We start from the raw sequence: 27,899 nt of genomic DNA on the forward strand, positions 1-27,899 counted from the left end.
GCTCTGTTTATAAGCCACGCAGAAGTGCTGGGCGGTGTACGAGTGCTCTTGTGGGTGGTGGAAAGGACATTGTCTTTACTGAATGATAGAGAGTAGCATTTAGGAAAAAAATCGCCATCTCTCCTCAATTATTTTGTCTCCCGCCCACTGGCTCTAGCCTTTGCACTAAGGAAAGCAGTACGATTAGCTTCCCTTCGTTGGTCACGCTGCTTGAATCTTTTCTCAATATTGGAAACGGGCGGACGTCGTTCAGGATCGTCATTTGTTTAGTCCTTTCCTATGTGATTAATCTAGAATATATTACGACACTCGTATGTCGTCTTAGTATGACAGATTTTATTTTAATTACTTTATTTTTCACATGCAGTAATAAGGGTGTCTGCTATATTACATGAATGTATGTATGTACAGAACCGTCGCATCAAATAGCATCGCTTTGCTTCATTCACGCTGCCGCAAACGTCAAGTCTCCGCCTTCGCCCGCGCGTGTGCTCTTCCTGTTTATGATTAGTTTTGATATTTCTAGTAAGTGACTAGTAAGGGCAGAGCAGCTATAGAACAAGCATAGCGATAGGGAGGTGGAAGATCCATTGGTCGCCGCCGGGAGAACGCAGTGGTCCGGTGCCTTGCCCGCTTTGCCCCGTTTGTTGTTTGAGGACCCACGCGATATGGCTCAACCAAGGGCAGCCGCTGAAATTCGAAGCCGTCAGAAATGCACAGACGCTGTGTTTTCAGGATAGAGGTTTATATATCAGCATACCAAACAGCAAATTATTGAAAGATAAAATATTCGAACAATGCATAGTAAGAGGTATGTCCAAACAAGCTAAGGCACCATGACATAACCATAAAATAGTAAAACAATCAATATACTATTATGAACTAAAGTATACATGCATTCAGTAGTTAACCCCACAAGAAAAACAGGATCGTAGAGCTGTTTTCGTCTCTCGTCTACTCATCCAGGCCTAGCTACTAACGTCCACGATTAATTATTGTTATGAAGGTAACTTACGTAGATGCGGTCTCCAAGGAGCAGTCGTCACCTCCTGGTGATGATGCCAACCTACACCAACTCCGACAGTGGTTTCGCTCATTCCAGGGCCCCCGCTAACCATGTCAGCTGTGTATGCAGCTGGGGGTGGTGCGAGTTCGACAGCGGTGTGCCCGGGGGAAGACACCTCCATCGAGACGCCATACATCCCTACTGCAGGTTGTGGTGTCATTCCGCCCACACTCAACTGGTGAGCCATACCCCCGACGCCTCCAACCGTCATTCCCACTCCAACACCCATGCCGACGCCTCCGCCACGACCCCACATCAGCACGCTCTGTCGAGTCGAATCGAGCGTTAATGGAGACGCGGGACTTTTGACGCGAATCGGTTCTGTCGTTCCAGTCGGGAGCAGCGTTGGCAAGTGAGCGTGACCGGGCGTTGGCTGCACCAATAGGGGCGACGTGTGCTGATGGTGATGATACGGTGATGACGCTGGCGGCGAATCATGCTGGTATTTGCCGTGTCCAGCGATACCTGGCGGTGTGTCGAGCGTCTCCTTGGAATGCTCGTATGTGGCAGCGTTACCTGGGAATGGAGAATAGTGCTGCGGTGGCGGCGGATAGTCGCTTGTCGGATAGTATCCGCTCAGGGGGTGGTGTCGATAGTGTAGAAAGTCGGCTGGCGCCGTTAGGAACGAACGTGAATTGTCAAACAAAAAATTCGCCTGCGTGGCCGCCGTGTAACCGCCGAGCTCAGGGTGTGTATAGGGACTGGGATACATCGAGGCATTGTACGCAGCGGGGTCAGAATGGTCCATTGTGGATACTCCGGATAAGTGGTAAGCAGTCGCGGCGGTGGGCAATTGCATCGCTGCAGCGGTCATTGCCATAGGCGTCATCGGTGGTGGCGCACAACTGTCAGGTGAATGAGGGTTTTTGTTGCTTCGCTTCTTGCTACCTCCGCCCGAGCTGGGTGCGTGTGACCCGAGCATCGCGTGATGATGATGATGGTGGTGATGGTGGTTATTGTTATTATTATTGTTATTTCCAGCACTATCCTTCTTGTACTTTCTTCGAGGCTTTTCGGAACTCGCACTGTCGTTGCTAATAATTCGGGTTGTACCATTATTGCAACCGTTGCTGTTCACCACTGTAGTACAATCAGGTAGCGGAGGTGAGTCGGGTGACGAGATCGAGCCAGCCAGAAGCTGGTTCAGCCCCGTATCCAAATAAGTAACCTTGAAATCCATTGTCCGCTTACCCAGTAGGTCACGGCCTTCCTCCTCCCTGAATAAAAGAGAAAAAATGAAAAATAATGTCGCAGTCTGAATACGGGCGAAATATCGAAAGCTGTTGGAAAGTATCAGCTTAGTTGTTTGTTTGTACGAGATGTATGTACATAATCGTTGTAATACAGTGTTGTTCTTAAGATATAATCTATGTACACCTGGTTGGCTGTCAATGTCTATTCGATATGCGTTGTAAACAGTTAAAGTAGCACACAATTTGTTCGCTTCGCGGTGCAGCCCGTGCCGTGGGGTGAGCTGAGCAACAAGTTACTTACATGAGTGGCCGATGCGTGCAAAGTATGAAGTCGGGCTTGCTATTTTTGTATACGAGCCGCGTACTTGTCTGCAGCCACTGCCAGCTACTCGTGCCATTGTTTTCACTATTAGCACTCAGCCGGTACGCGATCAGACCTGACGCGCCCGTTTTCAACACTGAAATTTCACATACACATTAAGACGGAGTAACGATATAATGTACGCAGTAATGTAAAGTACTGATGCAGTGTTCTGCCTAAAATGTACAATTGTACGGACCACAATACGCTAGTTTCTTTACTCACCACATTTGATGTTGCTTGAATGAGTTAAAACGTTCTTTAGATGTTCAAATGTTATGTTTTAAGTTGGTCAAGTAAAGGTGAACATTTATCGAGCTTACGTTCTTGGTGCGCAGATGCAACGTAAGCGAGATCGTCCGGATGGACAAGGTCATAGCCTCCGCGCATCGCTCCAATGTCCTGATCTGTCAGCCCGAGCAACGCTTTGCCTCGCGAGTCCATCGATACTAACGACAGGTCCAGCTTGTGCTTCGACTTGAACATGCTCTCCTATAGAAAATCAAGCAATGCCTAATTTAACCTACATACATCTTCTCTGACGAATCAATGCTTTGTCTTCATTTATATCCAATATATAGGGATTTTGCTGTTACTGACAATGATTCTATATCACATGAACGATGCTGAACTTGATTTGTTCATTGATTTATTCAATCTAACTTTAGATAGAGTGTCTGCTTGCAGTTTAGGAGCAAAGTGCCACTTAAAGAAATTATCTAATACTATGGCGAATCAAAAGTTGTTTTAGTTATCGGAAGTATGGAACAGAACCTGAAAGCAAACGATCTCTAACCTTCTGCGGCATTTCCAGTAACGATGGCGGTCCAAATGGGGTGCAAAGCGCAAACAGTGCCAGGGGTGGATCTTCCGTTTTATGGTTTTGTCCGTGAAGTACTTTGATACGGCCCTGAATATCCAAACGCTGTATGGCAAGGAGCGATACCGATCAGAAACAAGTATCACAGGCACGTGTATGTCCGTATACGCACAATACAGATATCATTTTTTGTGAAAAAAAAATGACTCGAAGGTTCTTTTTTTCTTTTTCTTACTCGAAGGTATTTTTAGCAGCAAGTAACTATATACGATTCACGTATTAGTAATTGGCAATAATAACTTAACGCATAGCAAAGTATAACCGATTTTGTGAACTTACGAGAAATCCTGAAGTGTTGTCAAGAAGGCATCGAAACCGAACTGTAAAATTTCGGTCTAAATGCCGGTGAAGTTCTGAAAGTTCAAAACACGACGATAATGTTCGAAGTTACTATCCACGGCACGCTACATTAACAAAGCGGCTGGTTTGCTTTCAATAATTCGTCTCTTATTGTGCTACTGAATACGTAAATAGCGGAATACACAGGCACACGCTACCACCTTAATGTAGCATTTTTTGTATGCTCACACCTCCGCTCTTCTGTATTGACGGAGAAAAATTGTTACAAGGTAAGTTGTAATTGGGAGTTACCTGACGACTGAAGCATATGTTGCACAGAAATGTTAGCCCGATCTGCGGGCAACTGCGAATTCCACATTAAAAGCCTCTGTAGCTCTTCGCGGTCCTCAGAATGAACTAGCTCGTAGACACTCTGGTGACAAATATCGGACTGAAAAACAAATCATTTTTGATTTTTGTTAATTTTTCTTGTTGAAATCTTATTTCTTCTGAGTTTATGCATTAGGAGGCTCATGTGTGAAGTTCATGCTCGATCAAGTGCTCAGTAGGTCTGACCGTACGTATATATATATATATATACATACATTTTGTATAGAACGTTAGGATTCCTGTTAGGAAACTACTACATATCTCTGCCATGCAAGCACAGCTTCGAAGCTGTCTCTAATATTAGCGCCGGATAAAGTCGGTCTATTCAGTAACACAAGTGTAGGCATTTTATATTTGAAATCTAAGCGTTGGCTGGATAATTAAACGCGTAAAAAAACTGTGGCAATATAGTTAAACTTACGCGTCTTTCTTAAGTTGTGTGGGTGCAGCGATGAGTGTCATAATCCTAAAAATTGTGACATTTGATTCTAACAAAGCTTAATCAGCCGTTTCTATTGGCTTCTGCTTGATACAGAGCAATATTAGGGTTAACTGTTGCTAGAAGCCAATGTTTTGACGCTTTTTTTTTAGCACATATTAGAACATGGAAATCCAGATGCTTGTGCCAAGAAGGACTATTAAATACTAGGATATTGCACAACGGACAACCGCGTAAACTTCAATACCAACGAACTAACAGGTTAGAACCGAGGCCAAACGTAATGAAAATGCAAAAATTCTGAAGATCTATTTCGAGAGCAACCGAAACAGCAGTTTATCTAAGAATAATGCTACCAGAGTTTCCCACTATATCGTGTAAATCGTGAGGTCGACTTAACGGCAGAATTGAATACCAAAGGTACGATATAATTTCAATGAACGTGAAGGGTAAACTGTACCAAGACGTTTGCCATTAAAAACGCATGTACCAACGTAAAGGAAGTTGTCGAGGAATAAAAGACTTCAATAAACCTACAAAGACATTGTGTATATGCGTCACTTATTTGATTTCAGACAACACAATAATAATGAAATGAACACAACGAGGTTCTAATTTTTTGCATATTTTTTATGTGCAACAAAATTAGCGTGTAATAGGTTATGACGACTATTTTGGCCTATATCACGTATTTAGAATCCACTATCTAGGCATTATTAGATATAGTTCAAGCGTTGCGATGGTATAGTATGAAAAAAAAAAATAGAAACACTTCGTTCTAGATTAAGGCAGACATTTGAGGTATGCAACCAATTTTCAAGAAATTTCGCGACGTGAAAACTTCCCCAGCCGCCCACAATCCTCGGATTGTGGGCGGCTGGGAGCGACTACGACCGGCGCTGGAAAAGATACTCACGCTCATTTGCACACTTTTAGGAGAGCTGCTGTTTCGCTTGTCATAATTAAGGCCGCATGATTTACAAATGTAGGTCAAGTAGCTTTCATTATGAGTCACCGTATATAGGTAGGACATTCAATTGCATTTCCTTTGTTTGCAAAAAGCTACTTTCTTTAAATATATGAGTACTTAAAATTGTGACTCCATTCGTTTGCTTCTATATTTAAGTTTAAACACACGATTTTTTCTCAGCTGCTACTAATTGCTCTCTTTCGCATAATTCAAACATGGGCCAGATAATTTCTTTGGTTATTACTACGATAATAACATAAATATTATGATAATAAGCAGATATTCATTACCAGGAACAACAGTAGTAACGTTCAACACGATTTCGTGAAAGCCTTGTGAAGACGGTATTATTTATGATATAAATAATGGCATATTCACTCCGTCGGGTGGGATGAGAGGTATTTGCTTCTTAATTTCCTTCCAGCTTTGATCATTGCCCCATTTTAGGCACTTGCAATTTGTATTTTTATTTCTCTTCGAACAAGTAATAGGTCAGGTAAGAACTACTGCTAATATGATCCAGTCAAATGCAGTAGAAGCTCTTACTCGTCCTTATCTTACCACACTTTTACGGAAATCAAGCGAAGTAGAAAAGGTTCAATGAGACCTTTCTTTTTCTACCTTCCGTCTTCCCGTGTCTTCTTCCCGTTCATGCCTTAATGTCCTAAAACGGTCATCGCCATCTCCACCTGGTGGTTATATCGTGCAAGTTCACACCTATTTTCTTATTCTGCGACCGGTTGGCCTGTCGAAAAAACTACATTCATACGGGTAGGTTGTGGAGTCGAAAACAAGGGACTGAGCACGGTCTAGATGGTTTAAGCCTCGGTTCGTTCTCCAAGGCTCACTGCGAAGAGCTAAGCTTAGAGCGTTCGCGGCGACGGCGCGGTCCGTCATGCAGCGCCACCCAAAGACAACCTCTCCCTTTCTTCCTATCTGCTTTTTTACCTCTTCGGCTGGTCTGGCCGGCCGGTCAGCGCCACACATGGTCATCACATGATGGTCCAAATCAGCAACGGCCTATGGAAGTAGCTAGTATACGTGTGCACGAAGAAGGGCCAATCCATGGTGGTATAGCCAGCGCGGGGAAGCTGCACATCCGACACATGCCCCATGCGCCGACCACCGAGCTTCGAGAGAATGGTATTACGGGCTTGCCCTGAGGATCCTAAGCGGGCGGAGTTTATTATTTATAATTATCCCCCTACTACCATTACTACTAGTACTGGTCACCACCCTCTGATTGAGCAGCCGCGAACGAAACCACTCCCTCTTCGGAAGCCTCAAGCTAAGGCGTAATGCGCTAGGCGATGTTGCCACTGGCGCCTTGACTGCTTTCTTGGCCTTTGCGATCTGGCCGTCATTCGCGAGCAAGCGACCAAGTCACGGGCTAACAGCATCAGAGATATAGGGCACTTGCCTTGAGGCCAACGAACATAGACAGCGCACTGAACAACGAAAAGGGAGGCCTTGGGAGATGTGAAGAGGAGTGCATGGAAGAGGAGGAGGAAGGGGAGCAAGGGTGATGTTGTTGAGGGGACGCCGTCGAGCGCTCAGTTGGTGGTTGGGCGGCGACCGAGTTGCTACGAAGTGTGCAGCAGCAGCAGCAGCAATCAGCTTGCACGCGGTCGTACCATGCTGCATTGTGTTCCCTCGTCGTCGAGTCGGCCAAACTCGGCCCAGTTCATCATAGCCACGTCCTGACAGCGATAGTTCCTCTTGACTTATTCTTAGTGCGGATGCTTTTAGCAGAGCAGAACCGCGCAGCCCGGTTGACCAAGCAAGACTCTGTAGGTTAGTTCCATAACGACGACTTGCGGGGTCACAGGTCTCGGGGTGGGGGCCAAATCGACTTAGGCGGCTGTGTACATCCGCGTTTGTGGCGGGGTCCTCAACACACGAACTAACCTAGCCGTTATGCATACGCTCCGATCCATAATCACTTTTTTATGTTTATGTTAGAAGGACAAAGCAAGACCCGCGCGAAGAATCGAATTGCTATCAACTAACAGCTATTATTACCGTCTATTGCAAATAAACAAGACGTGAGACAATAGAGTGTCCAGCATTGATTTGCCATTTGTTTGCCACCGAGACATATCTATTGGTATGATCATCACCTTCAGGCAACGGCTTGACCACTTCTTCCCTAATGAACACCACCGAACACGTTTCCAGTTGGCGATATATGCATACGTGCCATTGTGTAAACATGGGGGCGCTTTCAGTCAGACAGCGTGTCACTTTCATGCCACATAACGCTCTTACATCAAGCAGCGGGGGATGTCTTGACCAGCAAAACACGAAGGACTTGACATGCACATGCAAAAACGAGCATTCTATTATCTTACCTGATGAAAGCCGAGATAGGTCTCCACGGTATGCGATGCGAAGAACACCTCTCCATCGCACGTTAGAATGAGCAGAAAGCCATTCAGAGCCTGCTGGGTATTGCAAAGCAAACAAGGGATAGCAACGGGACAGTGTATTAATCACAGTTCATCCCTATCACGATGAGATTAAGAGAATCTACGGTAAAAACAGCCGTTCCCTATGTAAAACATTTCATCTGAAGATCTTGAAACTATTACTTCGTACACAACTTGAGATACTCAGCTTTTAGCAAGTTACGTTTGTGAAGATAGTGGCTGGTCCACATGCATGGAATAGAATACGATTCTGTGTGTATAATATGCTACTCACTCGCTATTGTTCATTCATCGTTCAACTTGCCGCATCTGATTAACTTGTACTGCCCTCATGACGATAATGTCATACTTCCTAGCAAAAAGTTAGTTTCAGAAAGCATTTTATTGATTGATTCAAGTCAGTGGCCGTCTGGGCTGGTTTAGGCAAGGCGAGGCGAGGCGAGACGATGCTCTAATGATTTAATACGCATAGTCGGGTAAATCTTCAAGAAGAAGCATTTTTAATTGTGGCTGGCGCAGTTCGTTGTAGTTGTTAATCTATTCGAACAAATAAGAGGAGCCAGCTGCCGCGTACGACATCAGATCTATAATATTACATATCATAGCTATGGTGGGACAAGGGTCCTAGTACAGGTAGATGCATTGAATTGTAGATGAATTTAGTCCTCTCCCACCCGCGACAGTCATGATGTTGGCGCTGATGGGGTCCGTAGATAGCGTTGGACGCGCACTGCTGCCTTGCCGCTCCGGGCGGAAGAAATCAAGCGAACGAATCGAGATTGGAGATCGGAGATATACAAATTACCTCTGTGTTACTTGTTTGTAAATATGATAACACTTTGTCTAGCTGACACAAGGTGTCAATGTGAACACCGCGGTACGAAATAGAAGACTCCTAGGAAAATAGGACGGCAACTGTTTTGGAACAAATATGAATGACGCCGAATTTCCACAGTCGATCATTTAAGCGTAACGTGTGTCGAGGATGATAGTTTTTCTGGCACTAAAGTTGCAGACAATGCGCTGTATGACATATGATTACTATTAAATAATTCGATAAACGCAGTGGCCATACTTGCCTTTAGAAACTGGGTATTGTGAAACCTGCCAGTTATTTAGATTTAGGACATGTTTGTTGATACATCCCAACATACAGAACTAACAGGAATCAATCGAATTCCCAACCCTTTTTCTTCAGATAAATATTGAAAGCCAGCGCGCTTTGTCGATACATTCTCACAGACGTTCATTTATTGGGCTGCCGTATCTAAAGTCTATAGCAATACATTTTTCAAACGATAGTGTAAGTCTGATCTATTGGCCCACTCTAAAGACTCAGAGGTATTGGGGAAGCGAACATAATACGAAGCTTCGATGAAGTCTGCTATTCCTACAAGGGAGAGCTACCTAGATACTATTATGATAGCTTAAGTTCGGTTTACGTATATGCTTACATGACTGTGCCGTTTGTTAGTTATTATCAATGCGAATTATCCCAATCTTCATACCTTTGGGGCCTCACTGTGTCAGAATTATCCGTTGACAATGCCCTAAGCGTTCCCCCGGGACTTTCTCTGAACCACAGAGTTTAGCGAGTGATGCCTGCCTCGTGCTTCCGCTGCGCAATATGATGTCACACGCTATAAACCCATCTTTCGTGTTTGACCACCCCCGCTCCCTTCTTTCCCCTTATCTCTTCACTCACGAAACGGATGCTCTCCATGGTTGTACTATCCATTTCCCAAGAATTAAGAAAGCTCGACTTAGATTACATTTTTTTCCTGCGGTATTATGAGGCAACTTCGGCACGGAGGATGTCTGACTCTAAAAAGATATGTAATCCAAGTTTATAGAAATGGAGAACGAAGCTTTATGATCAATTTCTATATGATATGAGATGGATACACAATTAGAATCATCGGCCTTCTTTTATAGTATAACTACTTCGAACTATCTTTATCTCAGTTACTGATCAGGTCACGGTGCATGCTCATAGGGTATGCATCACTCACGCTGCATTACCAGGTCGTACTAGGAATTTGAACCTGTTCTTCTGTCTGATAGCCACGCGTGGTCAATAAGTAGGTGGTGAACACCGTGTTTTTCGAGGTCAGTTGTGTACTGTTGGATAGCCGTTCGATGTCTCCAACCTACATAATATAAAGGACACGGTCGCCGCCTTTTTGGAGAACTATTCGAGCCTGCGAATAATCGAACAGTTGCCACTTCGGATTTCGGGTTGCTCGCTGATCAGGCGCAAAGCTGCTTTGAACAGCCATAGTACTCTACTAGGGATGTACGAACGGAGTGTTTACGCAGCCCTAGTCTAATTGACCACCGTCTTCGACCTATGATGCTAAGGCAGGTAAGCGTATTGGAAGCGTATATGTGTGTAGTATGTACATGGAAGAGGGTAAGCAAGCTTCTAGTTCGTAATGTTCGTCCGTTATCTCAACGTAACAGACGCTGGACGGCTCATCAGGCGTTTACGTTCGGGGAGACAGAGAATACGAAACTTAATTATAGCAGTAGTTATGGTGGGAAAATTCTACAAATATTCTAGGGCTATTATTAGTTAAAATGTAGTTCACGGTTTTGTTGTAGACGCTGTGCAGAGACAATCGAAGAACCCCGATTAGTGCCGATCAGACAAGCTGCTATAGTTTGCCTGCTGACCCAGTGTCATCAAATAAGTTACTTTCTGCGTACTTGTGCCAGTCGTATATAATGATTTGCCGATATCAGATCGATAACAAGATACTGGTGCGCCGTGAAGATCGCTGGCTAAGAGCACCTTTAAGGCACTTGGATATTAGTCACTATCCATTTTAGGTCTGGCAATAATATCCAATCAAACTTGCCAAAATAGTTATGGTAAGCATCAAAAAAGACGTAGCAGAAGTAACTCTAATACAACATTAGCGCTATTAAAAACAGTATATTAAACAGTATATATATATATATATATATATGATGAAGTTGTCTCCCTGCTGAATCTGTCTTAGACAGTTAGACAAAATAAAAATAGCAAAGTTCTAAATTTCAGTCCACTAACTCAAGTACAATACCACACATATTTCCACAGCAGTTGACCACATGTTTGAGAACTAACATTACAAAAACGCAGCTTCAATTACGACCAATTATAATGTATAGTCTAGTCAAAACGTAGAACCCGCGTCTGTCCAACAATGAATCCCTCAACCATGCGTATCTGTTTTATATATGTACATATACCAGCCATATATGTATACATGTATATGTACACATATATACGTGGCTGTAAATAACAGCCATATGCTATTGTGATACTTGTGTCAGGCCAAGAGAAAATATGCACTCTTTCTAACACTAAATTTAAGTATTACGTTAGGCGTAAATGGTAATTCAGCGTAGACACAGATGAACAGAGCTGGCTAAATGTATGTAATATTGAAATCATTTTGTCTTGGCATACCGTCGGTATATTTTGGCAGTTTACTTTACGAGGTCATTGTCAAGCCTAAGCAGCCCATCACCATAACCACATGGGCCTATGAAAAAGAAAGAAAGGACATATAGAATGGGCCGGTCGTCTTAAGTAAGTCCCTGCTGCCGCCGTCGCTGCTAGTGTTGTGAACATCTTGCCTGCAGTTTACCATAGCAAAAGGCGGTCTCGGCGAAAACCCGCGTATGCTGAACCCGCCCAGATGTTCTGACGTTTCATAGGCGCGCTCACAAAGAAAAAGTGTATGGCCAACATGTAGTGGTGTGGTGCAGTAGAAATCCAAAATATAGTTCTTCGTTGCTCCGATCCTGCCGAAGCAAGACGGGGGCCACTCTTGGGACAGGGGTCTGTTCCTGCTCTTGTCCTGGGAGCAGAGGAGAGCAGAGGGCTTTCTCTCCCCTCATCATAGAAAAGGGCTACAGCCGACGAGCAAACGGATAGCCAACCAACCAACCTTCGCCTTGGCAACTCTCTGCAGGAACAAAGATGTTTCGCCTTGTGCCTCGCCTGCTTGGCACTGTCTTTCTCTTCTTCCCCTGGGAGTTTAACGTAATAGACGAGCCATTCGGAAGATTGTGGTCTTTTCCTTCGTATGGTTCGCCCTCCGTTTTCGGGCCGTGCGCAAAGCAAAGACTTCTTCTCTTCTACGCTAGGGAAGGTATAAGACCAAAAGCAAGGACCCTGTGTACTATACTAGCAAGCAATGCAGGGACAGCGGCTTTGGCAGCCAGAGCCGCGTCTTTGCTCGAACGCGCACCACCGACTAGGGCCAGCACGGCGATGGCGGCCGCGCCTGCTGTCGGGGGTTGTGATGGAAATGGGGGAAATGAGAGAGATGCGCTGTGTGATTCGGCAGGCGGCTCGGCCTAACCCAGTTTTGCCTGCTCTTACTTTATTCCGAGTCCTTGCTCACAGACGAGACTGAGGAGAACAGCCAGCCTGTGTATTCTAACCTTCCTCATTCCCTGCCCCTTGTTTTATTTCGTTCTCAAGTATCCACCCTCTCTCTTTTAGCTCCTCCTCCTCCTCCTCCTCCTCCTCCTCCTCCTCCTCCAACGGAAAAGAAGAACTCTTCTTTGCCGGTCGCCAGCGATCAACCGACCCAAAAAGGCTTTCAGTGCACAACCGCTGAGTTTCAGTGTTTTTTTTGCTTTTTTCAACATTGTTACACGCTAGCTGGGCTTTTAGAAGACGATCGTTTGAAGAAGTTGTTATAATGTAGGTATGCCACCTAATGCAAACTATTTGGTATGTTTTTCGGGATACTTCGGATAGATTTAGCTACTACCACAATTGGCTCGTTTAATTGTCCTCTTTTTATTAGATTCATTATCTAGCACTCCCCAGTCAAGAACGCTAGCGATCCCCGTGTACCATTTGTAGAATTACCCTTGCCTGTCCAGTGACTCGTTACCACTCCTTTCGCGCTCTTCTTTTTGTGGGTAGCTCGCAGTGCCATAAACTCCGCTTCTCGGTTTCTTAGCTTTCGTTCTGTCTTTTTCGCTTCTACTCTCAGGGGTCACGGGGCTAGCCCCTGCCGGCTCTTTATTGTGCACTCGTTATTTCCGACTACCGCCGATACCAATTGCTTTGTCAAGTTTCAAACTGCCAACTCGTCATAATCTAAAAATCACTCCCTGCTGTATCTGCACCCATAACTGAATTTTGTCTTAGATATAATTTGAATCAAAATATTGAGATGATCGTCAAATGGGTATGCGTTAGCTAATTTTCAGCCGCCTTACATTCATAGGTAAAGATGTTCGTTGATATTGCGACAGCATTTAAACGCGTAACGTCACGGCTCTCCGAAAGTACAATTCCTTTGCGATGTATCGTTCTGCTGTGATATCGGCAGGGTATGGAGGGAAGGCGATTGAGTTCCAAGCTACCCGAGGTAACCCAGACATGCTCGTTCGACAGTACATCGACACATGAGCTCCGATTTACTACAACAAAAGGCCAGCTGTTTTTTGTACTTAATGAATTGTCTACAGACATAGGTAAATCGAATAGTATAACAACATTATATAAAATAGCGATAGGCCAGTTTCTAGAAACGAACTTATTAATCTCGAGCCTGAAAATTTAAAGATTACCGGGTGCAGCTTCGCATGAATAAGAGCAGAGCGTACATTGCATTGTACTTCCAAAATATCAGCGGGCTATTAAGCCAGTCATTGTTACACTGTATTGACTAACTTCCGCTGGCCCTGGCATTGCACTGGGTAGGGTTTCGTACAACCTCCTCTTCGTCGACTTCTCTGTTTCATTATAGCAAAATTCGAGCGCTAGTGGAAACGCTGAGGCGAGAGAGGCAGCGGTATCGACTTTTAGAGTCCGCTAAAAAGGATGGATGCCGTTGACATGATGGTAGCCGTCACTAAGCGTTCGTTTTGTGATCATACTGGCGGCGATTCTGGCTGCAGCTTCAGCGGCCACCTCGGCTCGCCTGCCACTCATACAGCTATAGACACGTGCCTATGAACACGCACTAGACTGATTCATTCCATCTGCGCTTGCGTTCTCAATCAGGCGGCGATTACCTCGAAGGTTGTCGGCTGTTCCCCCCAGCATCGATAAGTTCAATGTACATAAGTATAGCAGCAATGCTGGCATCACTTCTTTCGCCCTTCGCTCTCTCGCCGTTACTCATTCGCTGGCTCGCAAGGGACGACAGCGGCGAGGAGCGACTGTCTGTGCTTGTCTGTTAGACGAAGGCCGGCAGCCAGAACGTCGAGCAGAGCTGCCGTGGTTGTGTTCCTGCAGTAGCCTATAAGTCGGGAAAGCGGTAGCCAGCGGTGCTACGCGCAGCAGCTACAACAACTTGAGTTAACTAGTAAGTCGAGGGGTCATAGAAACAATGGCTCAGGGGCTGTCGTCTGTTGCTCCGTCTTCGCTCCGCCTGACTTGCAGCCTGTTTGCGCAGCACCAACCGACAGGGGACACCGAGAGAGGTGGCAAATCGGACCGTCTGCGTTGTCTACCGCAGCCGCCTGTCGTGGCGCTGTAATAGTGGGTACACGTTGTTCTTGCAAGAAAGGGAATAGGCTAGGAAAGGACCCACAGCACAATGGCGCTCTCGTCGGCCAGCTCCGGCTCCCGCTGGCAAAATTGGTGCAGTTGCAGGCGGGGCGAGCGCCGTGTAGTTTAGCCTGTTTTTGCAACAAAGTTATCACCATGACAACGCATAGCGGAAGTCCCGAGTCATTTTATGGGCCTCATTCACCCAGTCACAGGGCTCGCTGACTTCTCACTACTTCTTCGTGTAGCGGTTGTAATCTCGCGGGGAGGCCCGAGAATCGTCCGCTGCTTGTTGGTTGGTCGACAAGCTGCCCGGACGGCTGTTGGCTGCTGCTGTCGGTCCTAACAAAGCGTTGAAGAGGGCGTAATGGCGGTGATCGTGTGGTGGTATCGGCATAGGTGGAAACGGGTGAGAGGCGCAAGCTGATTGCTTTGCTCATTATCTGGGCGCACTGTTAAATTGGCATTGCCTTTTTTTTTCGAGAGCACGCAGCATCAGCTCTCTCTGGCGTCAGAAAGAGAGCACAGAAATGACGATCGGACGCGACCGACAACGATAGCGAGAAAATGATAGAAAAAAAAGCAGGTCTCCGATAGCCGATAGGGGACACCATACGGGGATGTATCCTGACAGGCGGCACCAGTGATACAAAATGGGACAGGTATTTTGCTTTTTTCAATAGAAAAAAAAACGACTAGAAACGGTGAGATTTCGCTGCTATCTTACCTCAACTGGTAAAAAAGGCAAAGTATAATGACTCCACCCGAAATCGTCAGGGAATTCAACAGCCGTGCTTGAAGAACATTGCATTTTAATATCAAATCAATGCAAGGACCTCAGATTACAATGGCACGCTGCCAGTTTATACATGAGGGCAGCATAAATTATCACTGCTGATTAGAAAAGGAGTGACGGGGGGCCAAAAAAGAGAAAACAAAGCAGAACGAGTGAATATACGCGGTTCAAAGCCAGCGCAATAGTTAGCTTGTTAATAGTTATCAATTTTCAAACGGTTACAGTCGTAATAGCCAGTAGCAGTCCAAGCTTTAACGTTATCTTCTATATATATCGTATACTCACTATAACGAACATTTCCGCCCCATCATGCAATTGCGTATCTTCTAGATGTGTGTTTGTGTAACAGTATGCGGGTTTCCCACGATGTGTTATTGTATCTAGGACGTTTTCTGTCGTAGCGTAATGCATTTGATGCCCAGATTATTTTCGTCGTTACAAACGTCTATGTTGTGGCGTGTCGCTTCTTCCGCAAGGTAGGACCGGTTCGCCGGGTAAAATCAAAAAGGTAAAGACAAAAAACGAGCGTTTGTCACAAGTCTCGCTTTCCGTTGCACCTTTCTTTCAACGCAGCTTTAATATAAAAAATAGATAAGACTACTTTATTAATTAATAATTAATTGATCGCTACGTTATGTTGTCGGCAGCATTGGAGTAGGTATAGTCACAAAAAACTATCGTCCCCGTTTCATGAAGCAAATGTCTATACGGCAATTGAAATATCTGTAACCATGGAGAAATATTTAAGTTTTTCGCGTTATCATTTGCGGCGAATAGAACAAGGCATACATGCGCAGTAAATAAACCTGCCGAGTTTAGTTAAACCATATACCCATATAGAAATGGTAGAACATGCTTTCGCCGTCTGAGTGGCTAACTGATGTCCTTCCTCTTCATGTTTGAAATACAAAAAAGTGGACTAAAGCGGATTTTTCTCAAGGTTCCGATCTGCTTTTCGTCCGTTGGCGTGTATTAATTCAGTGAAAATAATTATTAATGCATTTCATCAAAGATTTAGAGTATTCCAGGTGTCCCATAAGCCGCGGGAAAGGCACTAGGTGATATGGTGTTTTTCGGACCGTCAACGTCTTGTCCGGCGCACACACTGTATCAATCGCGCATCTCTATTTTTCAATTGATGAGGAAAAGGCCTATAGTTGAGGGATGAACTAGGTGTCTGCAAAAGACGGCCCTCCAGCACTGAGTCTGGTCCCAACGCAAAACGAACATGGTGCGACCGGAATGGGCTTTACACAGAGGGAAGCAGATGATCGAGAAAAACAGACTGGTCGACCAGAGTTTGTACTACCACTACTACTACGCTACTTACGCCCAGCGAACTGCGTTAGCTAACGAAAAGACCCTATAGAGTAAAGCAAGCCATCTATCTCCATGGCAGTGCCGGGGCACACATCGCAAAGGTCGTTAATACTTTTCTGCGGTGTCCTGCATCCTCAGCATCGAACCTGAACTACGGTGGAACGGAGTGGAAAAATAACAGCGAACACCTAACGTGCCATATGCTAATTATAGTTCGTTCGCAACGCTACATTTGTCTACAGGTTGAAAAACTGATATCTCTTATCCTCCAGTATACACTAGGGGAACTATTTGACTTGATTTGTATTGGAACCTCTCATAACTTTTTTTTTTTCACTCAATTATATAATAATATAACTAGCAAATAACTAGCGTTCTGTCTGATTTCTGAACCAACCTGTAGTATGAGATCACCCTCAATGAGCGATTCCAGATACATCAGATCGCGGCTTTTTGAATGATGATGACCACTTAAAGCTTGAGATGCTGTAAATAAGACACATAACAACACAGGTTTGGAATCACGTTAGCTGGCAGTGATTTTTATCATTTCAGTTGAATAGTCATCATATAACAACTATACGTGGGCCATTATTACGATCAGGCCACTCTAGATAGCCTGTCGTCGTGTAAGGGCGACAGTGATGAAGAGATTAGTCGTTCGAAGTGCTAGCGTTAGATAAGAGGAGATTTAATTTTCTATAATACATGATCTATTATTATTTCTAATTGCAAGGGCTAGATGTGTTCGCAGTGTAGAGGTATCAATGCGTCCAATCACTTTAAGAAGACCAGATAACAGGTTGGTATTTAGCCTTCCACTTGATACATCAACTATAGGTGGGACCAGATAAGATCAGTTATGTGTGTGTGTGTCGACGCCTGTTGTTTCCAACACAAGATGCTACAGACAGATAGTTTATCTGAAATTGATATTCCAATGATACAAGTGGACAGAAGATTCTATTTCTAGCCATAGAGAACAGCCGTTATAGCTATCTCATATAAAACGGCATGAACCATCTCAGCCCAATTTTAAGGTAGTTACAGCAGTGTATTTCGCCCTGTTGTTTCCACTGGTCGTACTCAATTACCAGCAGATACATTTGGATCTACTTCTTAATTATACCCAATCAGATTTTTTAACACCGATGTAGGTGACATATATGTGTATCTGATGTAGGATAGTAAAAACATACATTATTGCCGTTAGCATGTAACTGGTATCGAACGGCCTAATAGATGGCTTAACTACTTTTACCCTGGATTTTTTTTTGTATATACAGCTAATAGTAGAGCTTCACGTTATGGTTACCACAATAACGCAGCTTGATGAAGACATTTCCAAGCCACCACATCTCTACTATTGCTCATGCGGAACCAAACAGCGACGATCGGTCTTCACATACCAGATGTTTTTCCCGATGCCATCTTACCAATCTCTAAAGTGATTCACTTAAGAACAACGGTAACAGTAGAAATTCGCTCGTACAACGATATCCGTGTTTAGCCCAAGGTGTGCATGTACCACAGACCAGGGGCAATTGGTAATATAAACGGCGTGCGGGCGTTTGGTCGACAAAAGGAAGTCGGGTGCGTACAGAGTCGATAGTAAGAACTATACTCGATATGTATATGCTCTGACTCAATCCATTTACATCTACTACTATTGCCTTCTTTGCCTTTTCGTAGCTGTTGGCCATTCTACTGCTTCTGCCAATTTTGCCGTTCCGGGGGGTGAGCGGCTGTAGTGAACCGAGCGCGAATCAATTCTATCTTTTCTGGTCGGTTACTGACGTACCAGCAACAGCGGGCAAGTTAAGGTTCTGTTCGGTGTTCAAGTACGCACTGGTCTAGGGGACGAGGTGACATGCCGATTTCCATTAAACTGTTTGTACGCCGCCACCACCGCCGCCGCCGCCGCCGCCGCCGCCGCCGCCGTCGCCACCGTTCCAGCCTCACGCTGTGGTCTCTAGAAAACGGCTTAGGGCGGTTCGTCCCCCTTCAGTTGGCAATTACTACCTGCTCGCCAATCTATCGTAATATACTACACCACACTATCCTGAAATGGGTACAAGCCACTGTGTTGTGGTACCATTATACCTCCACTCTATTTTTCAATGCCGCGGCATCAGTTTCACGATGACGATGACGACAAGGAAGAGCGCGAACGAACGAACGAACGAACCAATGAAAAATAGCAAGCAGAAGAACGACACGCACTGTCGAAGGTGACGCCATATGTGGCTCAACCATCAACGTCACCGTCGTCGATACCAGAAGCTGCAGCAGCAGCAGCAGCAGCGGCACAGCCGCTAGTGCCAAGATCATATAGGATCCATCTAAAGCGTATTACTCCTCACGAAGCTTTCATGAATACCGCTCATACTCTATTAGACTCAATTCACAGAAACATGTATGAACGGACCCTGCTGCATAGCCATACAAATGCGTCTCGGTTAAGAGAGCTATGAACTAATGCATGAGCCGTCGTAAAAAAAACTTAAGTCCTATCACAGACCTAGAAAAGGTATCGTGATCGTTGTTGTTATTGCTACCGTGCCATTTAAACTCAATCACAAAAAACAGATGTTGGTAACAAGACGGAAAAACAACAATGCTGATTATGAGCATACAGAACTGATAGTGATCGAGAAAGAAACGTCTTTGTTCTTTTGTTCTCTATTATCGTTGAGCTGAACAAAAGCTGTAAGGTAACATCGGAAATGGTTTAATGTCTATGGATTTTGTTTGGCTTACTAGATTTTCCACAAGTCACAAGCTCTATTTGCTGTGGCTGTAAATGTTCATCGCCACCAAAGCACTGCCGTATAATCATATTTAGTTTCTAATAGCGAATCTGTTAGGACGCGGATGATACAACCGCACTGATCTCCCCCGGCCCCCGGCTTCATTTAATCAGTTTGTCCGTCCGGGACTTTGGCCAGTGTGGTAGGGTGCTACGCAACGTAATCCACCGCTAGGTTTCCCTGCTCGACAACTCCAAATCAGAGATGGCCGAAAAAGCACTCTCAGAAGCCCCAATGCATACGGCCGCTGCCACTGCTGCTGGCTGTAAGAAGCCGCAGCAAAGGAGTAGGCGACGTCCGACATCATCATTCCTCCGTTCGGACTTCCCGCCCACCACAGATCTGTGGCGCGCGCGCGCGTGTGTCACCGTCGTCGTCTCTGCACTGCTGCTTCCGCTGTTACACTTCATGGCGGAATCGCGTGCCCTCAAAAATTCGACTTTGGTTTCCCCTGTCGTTTTCGCTGCTGCGAACGTAGCCGCCACCACATGGCTGAGCCTAGCTTCCCTTTTCCTCGGCCGCAATACTCCTCCTACTTTGTCCAGTTCCTCACATCTGAAGGTACCTCTTCTATTGCGTCTTCCTTTTCCCCTTCTGTTAACCCCTTACCCATTCCGTTTAGCCCCCGTTTACCTTCTATTTTGATTCTTGGCTCTGTTGATCTTCTGCCTCCCCCTGTTTCCCTTTCATCTCTGGCTGCTGGCTCACCTAATTTTCCCATTTCTTGTCTGTGACGACAAGAGAATAGCAGTTCTGCCTTTTCCTACTCGTTTTCGTTATAACTCTGTTTCTACGATTACGACTGCTACAACTTCATTTTGCGGCCCAGTATCGCCAGTGCATCGCAGTTACTTTGTTCCGATGCTGCCGACACGAGGAAGAAGTTCCGTAGAACTAGTACGTTACAGCTACTACTAGCGCCACGACGGATTGAAAGATGTCGAGTTGCTTTCCTTTTAGGGGAAGCTTACGCAACTTCGATTGATCGTTCGATTTGATTATCCATAGGTGACCGAAATTTTCCCGCAAACTTTTTCTCGTTTCAGATTTCCAACGAACCACAACAGGAGCCGTTGCTGTACGCTCGACCTGTCGCTATCTGCTTTCGCTGAATAGTCGGAGTGGAACGGCCTTCAGCCGGATAGGATAAATAGATCTCGTTTATTTAATGACTCCTGTGTAACGCGCAAGAAGGATAACAATGACGCAGCAGCAGCAGCAGTAGCTGCGTACGTCATGCAGTGCGCACGTCTACTGTTCATGCAGATATATACATAAGGTATTTAAGCACATACATAAGAACAATTAGTTAATGTATGCCCTCAGGTGTTTAAGGCATACATAAGTTTTTTTTTTTTGTAATTTCAGACGGTATTTCTGCTATGATTTCCTGAGAACTTGGCGCTGGCCAGCGGCACATAATAAACCAGAAGTGTCTCATCACTCAGCGGACGACGACGACAGCAGGAGCAGCAGCAGCAGCAGCAGTGGTATTTCATGTGTCGCGACACGGGTGCTAATAGAAGTAATATCTGTCGCGTAGTTTAACAACGGTTTCGGATCTGCCACTCGGAAGTATTTAGCAGAAACAGGGGTACTGCATGCCACAGAGGCCGTAGGCGAACGACCAACGAAAAGAAGATAATAACAATTAAACTGGCACTATTGTATCGGTCACACAATGACTGTGCGTCAACGGATTCCTACTGGGGTTTAGTTGCAATAGAGCGCTTTTTCTAATCTCTGACACAGAGTTACAACGCAGGTACCGACGGCTTGACCGTATTGTGTTATACATACCATGTAATACTATTTCTACTGTAAATTCTATCGTAAAAACGATACGTATTTGAATTAAAGATTGAATGAAATTACTTTTAGAAATCGAAAATATTACAAGAAAGATCGCCACACCCCAGCAAAGACGATCATGGTGCCATTGCCATATGTATAGCTGGACTCCGTTTCCCATCTTTAGACCGCACTCTATAGTCTATTGACTTTAGCCGAGTCAGAGGTACATGGTAGTGTCAGCTTTAGAACTTTGGGCAGTTGTGGGGTAAAGTACGGCTGGGAAGGGGAGACAAGTGTAAGAAGGGGTGGCAACGGGCGTCGGAAGTCGTAGCAGGCAGACAGGCTAAGAACAGTCGAAATGGCTCAATTTCCTCTCCGGAAACGAATAATATTCCGCCCACGCAGCCGCCATCCCCAAAAAGGAGAGAGGAACACAACAAACGATGGATGGATGAATGGATGGATGGATGGACAGACAGACAGACAGACAGAATATGTATCTTTATATCTAAAGAGATAGAAACGGTCTCGCATACCGTATTCCCATTCTCTCGCAAGTTCTCTCTCTTGAATGTCGCTGCCACCTCGCTACACATACCCACATGCACTTCGCTTACTATACTCTGCGCCCACCGCTGCTCGCTAGATAGGCTCTGCGATGTTGAACTAAACAGCCGACTTCACGACGGCTGCAGTGACGCTCGTCGTCCAGACGTTCTCTTTCTTGGTCGGTCGGTCGGTCGGTCGACTGGATTGTGGTTTTGTGATGGGTAGTGTGGCCTAGGACAGGGAGCATACGACGGAACACGACCATCATGCAGGTGTTTGCTTCAACGTCATCAATTTTTTTGTTATTACGATAATGGATTCTAGAGTGGGAATATAAATGGGACATTACTGCTGAGGCCGTCGGAGAACCGAATGAATACACTAGTGCTGCTGCTGCTGCTGTTGCACCATGGTCGTGGATGCTGGCGATGACGAGCGGCGGGGCAGGGCCTACGAAGAGGCAAATGGCTGCTTGTTGTCAGTTGGCGCAACCTTCTTCTCTTACCGTCGTGTTTCGTTCGCAATTGTGGTGCCAATGGCGGTCGTCATAGCAGCAGCTGCCGCCGCTGCCAGTGATGACGGTCGTAGTAATAGCGGAAACATGACCCTGTTGCCCGATGCGCGCTATGCCTATGCCTAGGCCTCCAACTAAGAGTCGCGCCCACAGACGCCCATTCTCGTTGAAAAAATGAATTTATTAATGGCCGTGTGGACAGAAAGGGTCAGCTTACCACTCCAGTCTATGACGAAGGTTATGACACGTGATAAACATTTCTGCTTGCACCTAACTGCTAAATCTATACCTAGTTATATATAGGCGTTCCTTTTATTAACGCTGCATCGTTCTCATAACAGACAGTTTAATTTCACATGCCATTACTTATATCAGCTACAATATGATATCCTGTCAATTTTCTTCTATTTCCCTTCTATCTTTCTTCCACTGGACCCTCTTGTGCTGGGATGCGTGTCTACCTAGGTATGGTCAACTTCTATAACTTATTGCTCAGTCTTAGCGATGCTTTGCGCGTTGCTTGGACTGCCAGTCGCTTAAAATAACAAGAGCAAGTTAGGTTCAACTAGTTAGCTAATTCAATCACATATTGCTTCCCCCTTCATTAGCCTTAATGGTATGATAATTAGGTATTGTGGACCTGGAAGACTCAAAAACATAATGGGACAGTTTTCGTTATAGGGTTGCAAAGGCCTCCGAATTGGTTGCCTACCCTCCCCTTCTGACTTTTCTATCACTACGCGTGTTCCTGCGTGTGTGTGCGAGCGAGCGTATGTATATTGTGCCTAGTATGCTCATATGTGCGTGTGTAGCCGAGGGCGGGTAAGCGACGGGAGATGGGATCGGATGCGCAGAGGTTACAGAGGAGAGATAAGTGGGAAGGGGACGGCTTTTAGCAGAACCCGCAACGGGGCGGGTCATAGTGTGCTGCTGCTGCTGCTGCTGCTGGCGACAAAGTGGTGGACCGAGCCTGTACGACTCGACTCGTCCGTGGCTTACTTGGCTAGCCTGAAGACATCTCGTCGCTGCAGGGAGAGCAAGGGGATCACTTCCCCGAGACTGCTCTGCCGCTGCTGCTTCTGCCGCACTAACCCACGGGTAGCCCGTGATCCGAGCCCACGAATCACCCAGACGGTCGAACTGCTAGACAGCTAGTAAACTAACTGGCCGTTGCTGCTGCTGTGTCTGCCAGCGGCATCACAACTACTGCCGATTGTCTGTGAGATCGAGAAAAGACGACGACAACGACACATTATGTTGTCACACCGGGTGGACGCGATCCAGCTGTAACGGGCAGTTACCGGAGAGGAAGCAGCGGGGCAAAGTCAACGAAGCGATGGCACTGTGTAATGAGAACAGCACCGCTACAAGCTATAGCACCGGTAGCCTTCTTCTCATGACGTCCGCTTTTTCGCTCATAACACGAATGGCTGCTAGACGGGGGGCGGAAACAGGGGCATAAGCATACACGCACGCACGCACGCACACACAATGTATCATATTTCTATTCTGGATTAATGGTTCACGCATGTGTTATGTAGATGACTTCTGTTATCTCGGACTTTTAAGAGTTTAATTCATCTGCTATATCTGCCTTGTAAAGAAGGATAATACAATTATAATTGTCATCTGTTTGTAACATAATCACGAGTATATAGCTTGAGGCGGTGTATCAAAACACACGCACCTGTTCATTACATTTTCGATGACGTTCCATGAAAAAAACCGCATTACCGTCACACAGAAGTGATACTACCCGCAACAAAAGTCGTAGTGTGAGCTTTTCAAGGGTAAATAATTACGTCTTAAGCATTAGCTGGCCGCTTCTTCCGCGGATTGATATCGAATCCACAGATGAATATGTCCACTGGGTCAAGTTAAAGTATTATGCGTGTACGTTCGTTCGTTCGTTTATCGGCAGACCTTGACATCAAAATGCAGCTTGTCTTCAGCAAACGAGCCCCTTCGAGACACACACGCTACACGATAAGCCAGCTGAGCACGCGAACTCCCATCATCAGCTAGTGACGATGATGGTTTTCATCACTGCACTTTACTGGATTTTTAATGCTACTAGTGGAAAACAAACGTAATGGTGTTCAAATTCTCTCAATGGCCCTGTTCCGTTGATGTCGGATTGCCGGAGACGCTGCATTCAAGGAGCATATAGCGCTGCCGCTAGGGACAGGCATCAACCCCGTGCGACAACAATTAGATCTCTTGTGTCGTTACTCTAGTCATTTGTGCGTGCATAAATGTACCATACTCGTAAGTATAATAAGTACCATGCATGTGCGTGTGTGAGAGGTAAAAAAAGCAACAACTATATCCACAGAGATCAGAAAAATTAAGGAACACGAAGCAGTACGAGTGATAGGGGACCATTGTGCGAGATGAAGAAGGAGAAGGTTTGTTCACGTTCAGCTATCAGCCGATCGAGAGAAGTTAAGGTTGTCTGTTCTATTTTGTCTGTCCTGGCTGGCTGTCTGTCTGTCTGTCTGTGTGTTCTGCACGAGCTGTCTCCTACTGCACCAAGATCAGCTGCTGCTTTGCTGGCTTGACTGGCCGCTTGGCCTGATCGCTGGTAGCTACGGATGCCAACTAGAAGAACAAGAAGGCGAAGAAGCGGCCAAGCTAGCCTAGCGATTCGGTCGTTCGTGACCCTCGTGAGTCACCCATTCTTGGACTGAGGTCTGCCGAGAGAAAGGACGGAAGGGGAGAACGCCTCGAGATGGTAAGGCGGTTACACTGGGCCACTGCCTCCGCAGTAGCTACAATGACTGCACGAACTCGTCCAACCCGCTCCACACTCCACCAGTATTGTGCCATTGTACCGCGATCAACAAAAAAACTAGCCATGCTTCAGAAGGTTACTGACTGCTGGTCCGACAAAACTATGGTTCTACGACGACTGATTTCCTGAATACACTCCTGCGCCCTTTGGCTCCTACAGTAAGAGGTGAGCTTAGGAAAGCTCCTCCATCAGAAAGTTATTTGACCCACATAAATAACGTTACTATTAGCTAAAAACGTATGAGAATAGCACGTATAATAATCTAAAAAATCTAGGATCGTACATCATCTGCGGATGGAATCACTACTCCCGTTTTCGCGATATATAAACGCGACAACTAGATCTGAATGTACAGTGAAAACAGCCCATATACGGCTAGCCTAACATTTGTGTGATCAGCATTTTCTATGAAATTGGCAGCGGTAACGGGAAATTTGCTAGTTCGGACAAAGCTTTCTTTGCCTGGCTTTAACCATGGTTTATAACGCTCGTTGGTCACCCAGACGCTGGGTGGACGCTCAGAAGATAGGTTTCCTTTCTCTGCAGACTCGAGTGCGGGAAGCTTACGAGGAAGACGATGTGCCACGCTGCTGCTATAGGAGCCAGCCAGCTCCACTCCACCTCGATCCTGATTGCGCGATGCTCGCTCGAACAATCGATGCTGCCCGCTATCTATCACCCTGCATGCCCTCTCCTATTCTGAAGCTTCCGCTGCTGCATCCCGTCCATGATTATGATGGGCTGGGATGGGGGATCTGACGAATAACGGTAGAATTCCTTTCTATCCACCCACTGCCCTCCACTTCTGATCCCTGATCCCGCATCCACAGACCCAATCCTCCCTACAAACAACGTCAGCCGTTGGTACGGCGCAGTTAAGTTCCACTTACTTTCCTTCTTTTAGTCCGACCTCATCTCTAACAGGAACAAGGAGCAGAGCTCGGGACTAACAGCAGCGCCATCATCATCAGCCAAACGAGGAGCAGTATCGCACAATCGTGCGGTGGGACGGAGAGACAAACTGATCGACGATGACGACGACGGCCATATCGCTCGGTTTAGCTAATTCTAGGAACACCAATGGTCTCATCGAATCATATTTGCCGCACGTACGCATCCAACACAAGCAGCCTCATAAGAAATAGCCGATGATATACTGTATGCTGATTTCTCTTAATTCCGTTCAATCAATCATAAATTCAATTAAATCTATTCAGATACATTATAGCCCCCCACAGAAATCAAAACTTACAATATTGTTTCTGTTTTTGGTTTAACACGTGGTCCACAGACCTCGTCCATTTGGTGACGTATGTCGTTGGGCGAAGCTAAATACAAGCGCTACCTAGACGACCAACTGCTTTCAACACAGTGAAGCTAAGCCTAACGGTAAATTCCTCGTTTTCTGGGCAAAGTTATCTTACCGACTATAGTTGAATTCTGACGATAGCTCGGATGGTTATTAGTTGTAGCCACTATTTTTGATGTGTCGTCGGAAACGAGGCCACGAGTGAATGCGACAGTGCTATAGATGTACAGTAGAAGAAGAGCCTGATCGCAGCTGATCAACGACGGACGTTGTTGTTCCCAACGACAATGCGCGTCGCACAGCCGCGCATACATAAACGATTCATTTCTATGCTCTCCCAGTTCAGTAACACAGTGAACCTTCGACGTAGTCCGTAAGCGCCGCCCTCGTGAAACCGTTTGACGCGTTACTTCGACTCTATCAGACCAGAGAGAAATCGATAGCCGATCACAAGAGAAAGTCTTCCATCCATCCCTTGGTATACTATAGCACAGGCAAAGGCTAGTTAGCTATAGCGACTGTGAAAGTTGCCATAACATCTCTACATACAGCCCCAGCAAACGCAGGCCGATAACGAGTATAGCTGGCAGATACTCACCGCTTCGAATGCGGCCAGTCAACTGCTATTATCAATCAGCTCGTTCTAACGGGCCAAACGATCTCGTAACTGCACAGTATTTTTTAAAGTGCTATTTTCTCGGCTGCCATAATAGTTTCGTCGTATCTATCGCTCGAGACGCAGCTCCACTCGACGATGTATACTTTCAGTCGCCCAATGTAAAATTCAGACAGTAAAAATTATGGAAACAGTCCACCTAGAAGAGGGCTTAACCTAATCCTTTCCTCTGCTGTGAACTTGATTATGCCGTAAGTATTACGGACTTGTCATATAAAGGCCAACTAATTTAACAAGTGCGCTTGAAAAGGTGCATGATTATGCGACCATATAAAAACGATAGTCATTATTTAGTTCTGTTTTGTAGACAGAGATTTTCGGTGGTTTATCCGTTAACTTTCCACGAAGGTGTCTGCAGCCGTCCCTATCGTTGTAGACTATATGAATGAAGTCCTATACAGTTTAGGATATGAAAGGAGCTCGGATGTGCTCATATTTATCTGCGCTACATCGTTAACGTTGAGGCTCCGATGAACAGGCGCTAGGTAGGTAGTAGCCCTTATCGATTAGGTAAGGCGTACGGCCACGGCTGAGTTCACCTACCCTCAGTCGCTGCTGCTGCTGCGGTCTCGAGAGGCCCACCTCGATACCACTAGACGGCGTGGTATTTAGCACGCTGGGAACTATCCGCTCAGTCGAATTTATAGCCTATGCTACAAGCCACCACCGGGAGAGGAGCCCTATCGTCTACGTGTGTTTTTGTGTACCTACGGGGATATAGGACACCCCCTTCCCTCCTACCATTCCCTCTATTCCTCCCGTGCTGCAGTTCCAAAAAACTGCCCATAAACTCCAAAATGATCCCTTTTTCCGCCTCCA

At 45.7% G+C, this 27,899-nt stretch overlaps 1 protein-coding gene across 1 annotated transcript in view; it reads right to left on the reverse strand.

Moving 5' to 3' along the window:
* Window positions 1-316: 316 nt before the first annotated feature.
* The window catches only part of ss (aryl hydrocarbon receptor spineless), a 46,105-nt gene continuing 18,522 nt past the window's right edge, over window positions 317-27,899 (reverse strand). Inside the window, exons 3-11 of the mRNA XM_086972190.1 lie at window positions 17,032-17,120; window positions 7,930-8,022; window positions 4,092-4,230; window positions 3,780-3,853; window positions 3,417-3,545; window positions 2,944-3,112; window positions 2,561-2,717; window positions 1,016-2,283; window positions 317-690 (exon numbers count right to left, since the gene is read on the reverse strand). Of these exons, the coding sequence (XP_086828316.1) occupies window positions 674-690; window positions 1,016-2,283; window positions 2,561-2,717; window positions 2,944-3,112; window positions 3,417-3,545; window positions 3,780-3,853; window positions 4,092-4,230; window positions 7,930-8,022; window positions 17,032-17,120 (2,135 nt within the window). The 3' untranslated portion in view covers window positions 317-673. The remainder of the gene's footprint in view (window positions 691-1,015; window positions 2,284-2,560; window positions 2,718-2,943; window positions 3,113-3,416; window positions 3,546-3,779; window positions 3,854-4,091; window positions 4,231-7,929; window positions 8,023-17,031; window positions 17,121-27,899) is intronic.

The sequence above is a fragment of the Varroa jacobsoni genome, unplaced genomic scaffold, assembly GCF_002532875.2.
Source record: "Varroa jacobsoni isolate VJ856 unplaced genomic scaffold, vjacob_1.0 scaffold_1403, whole genome shotgun sequence".
Taxonomy (NCBI): Eukaryota; Metazoa; Arthropoda; class Arachnida; order Mesostigmata; family Varroidae; genus Varroa; species Varroa jacobsoni.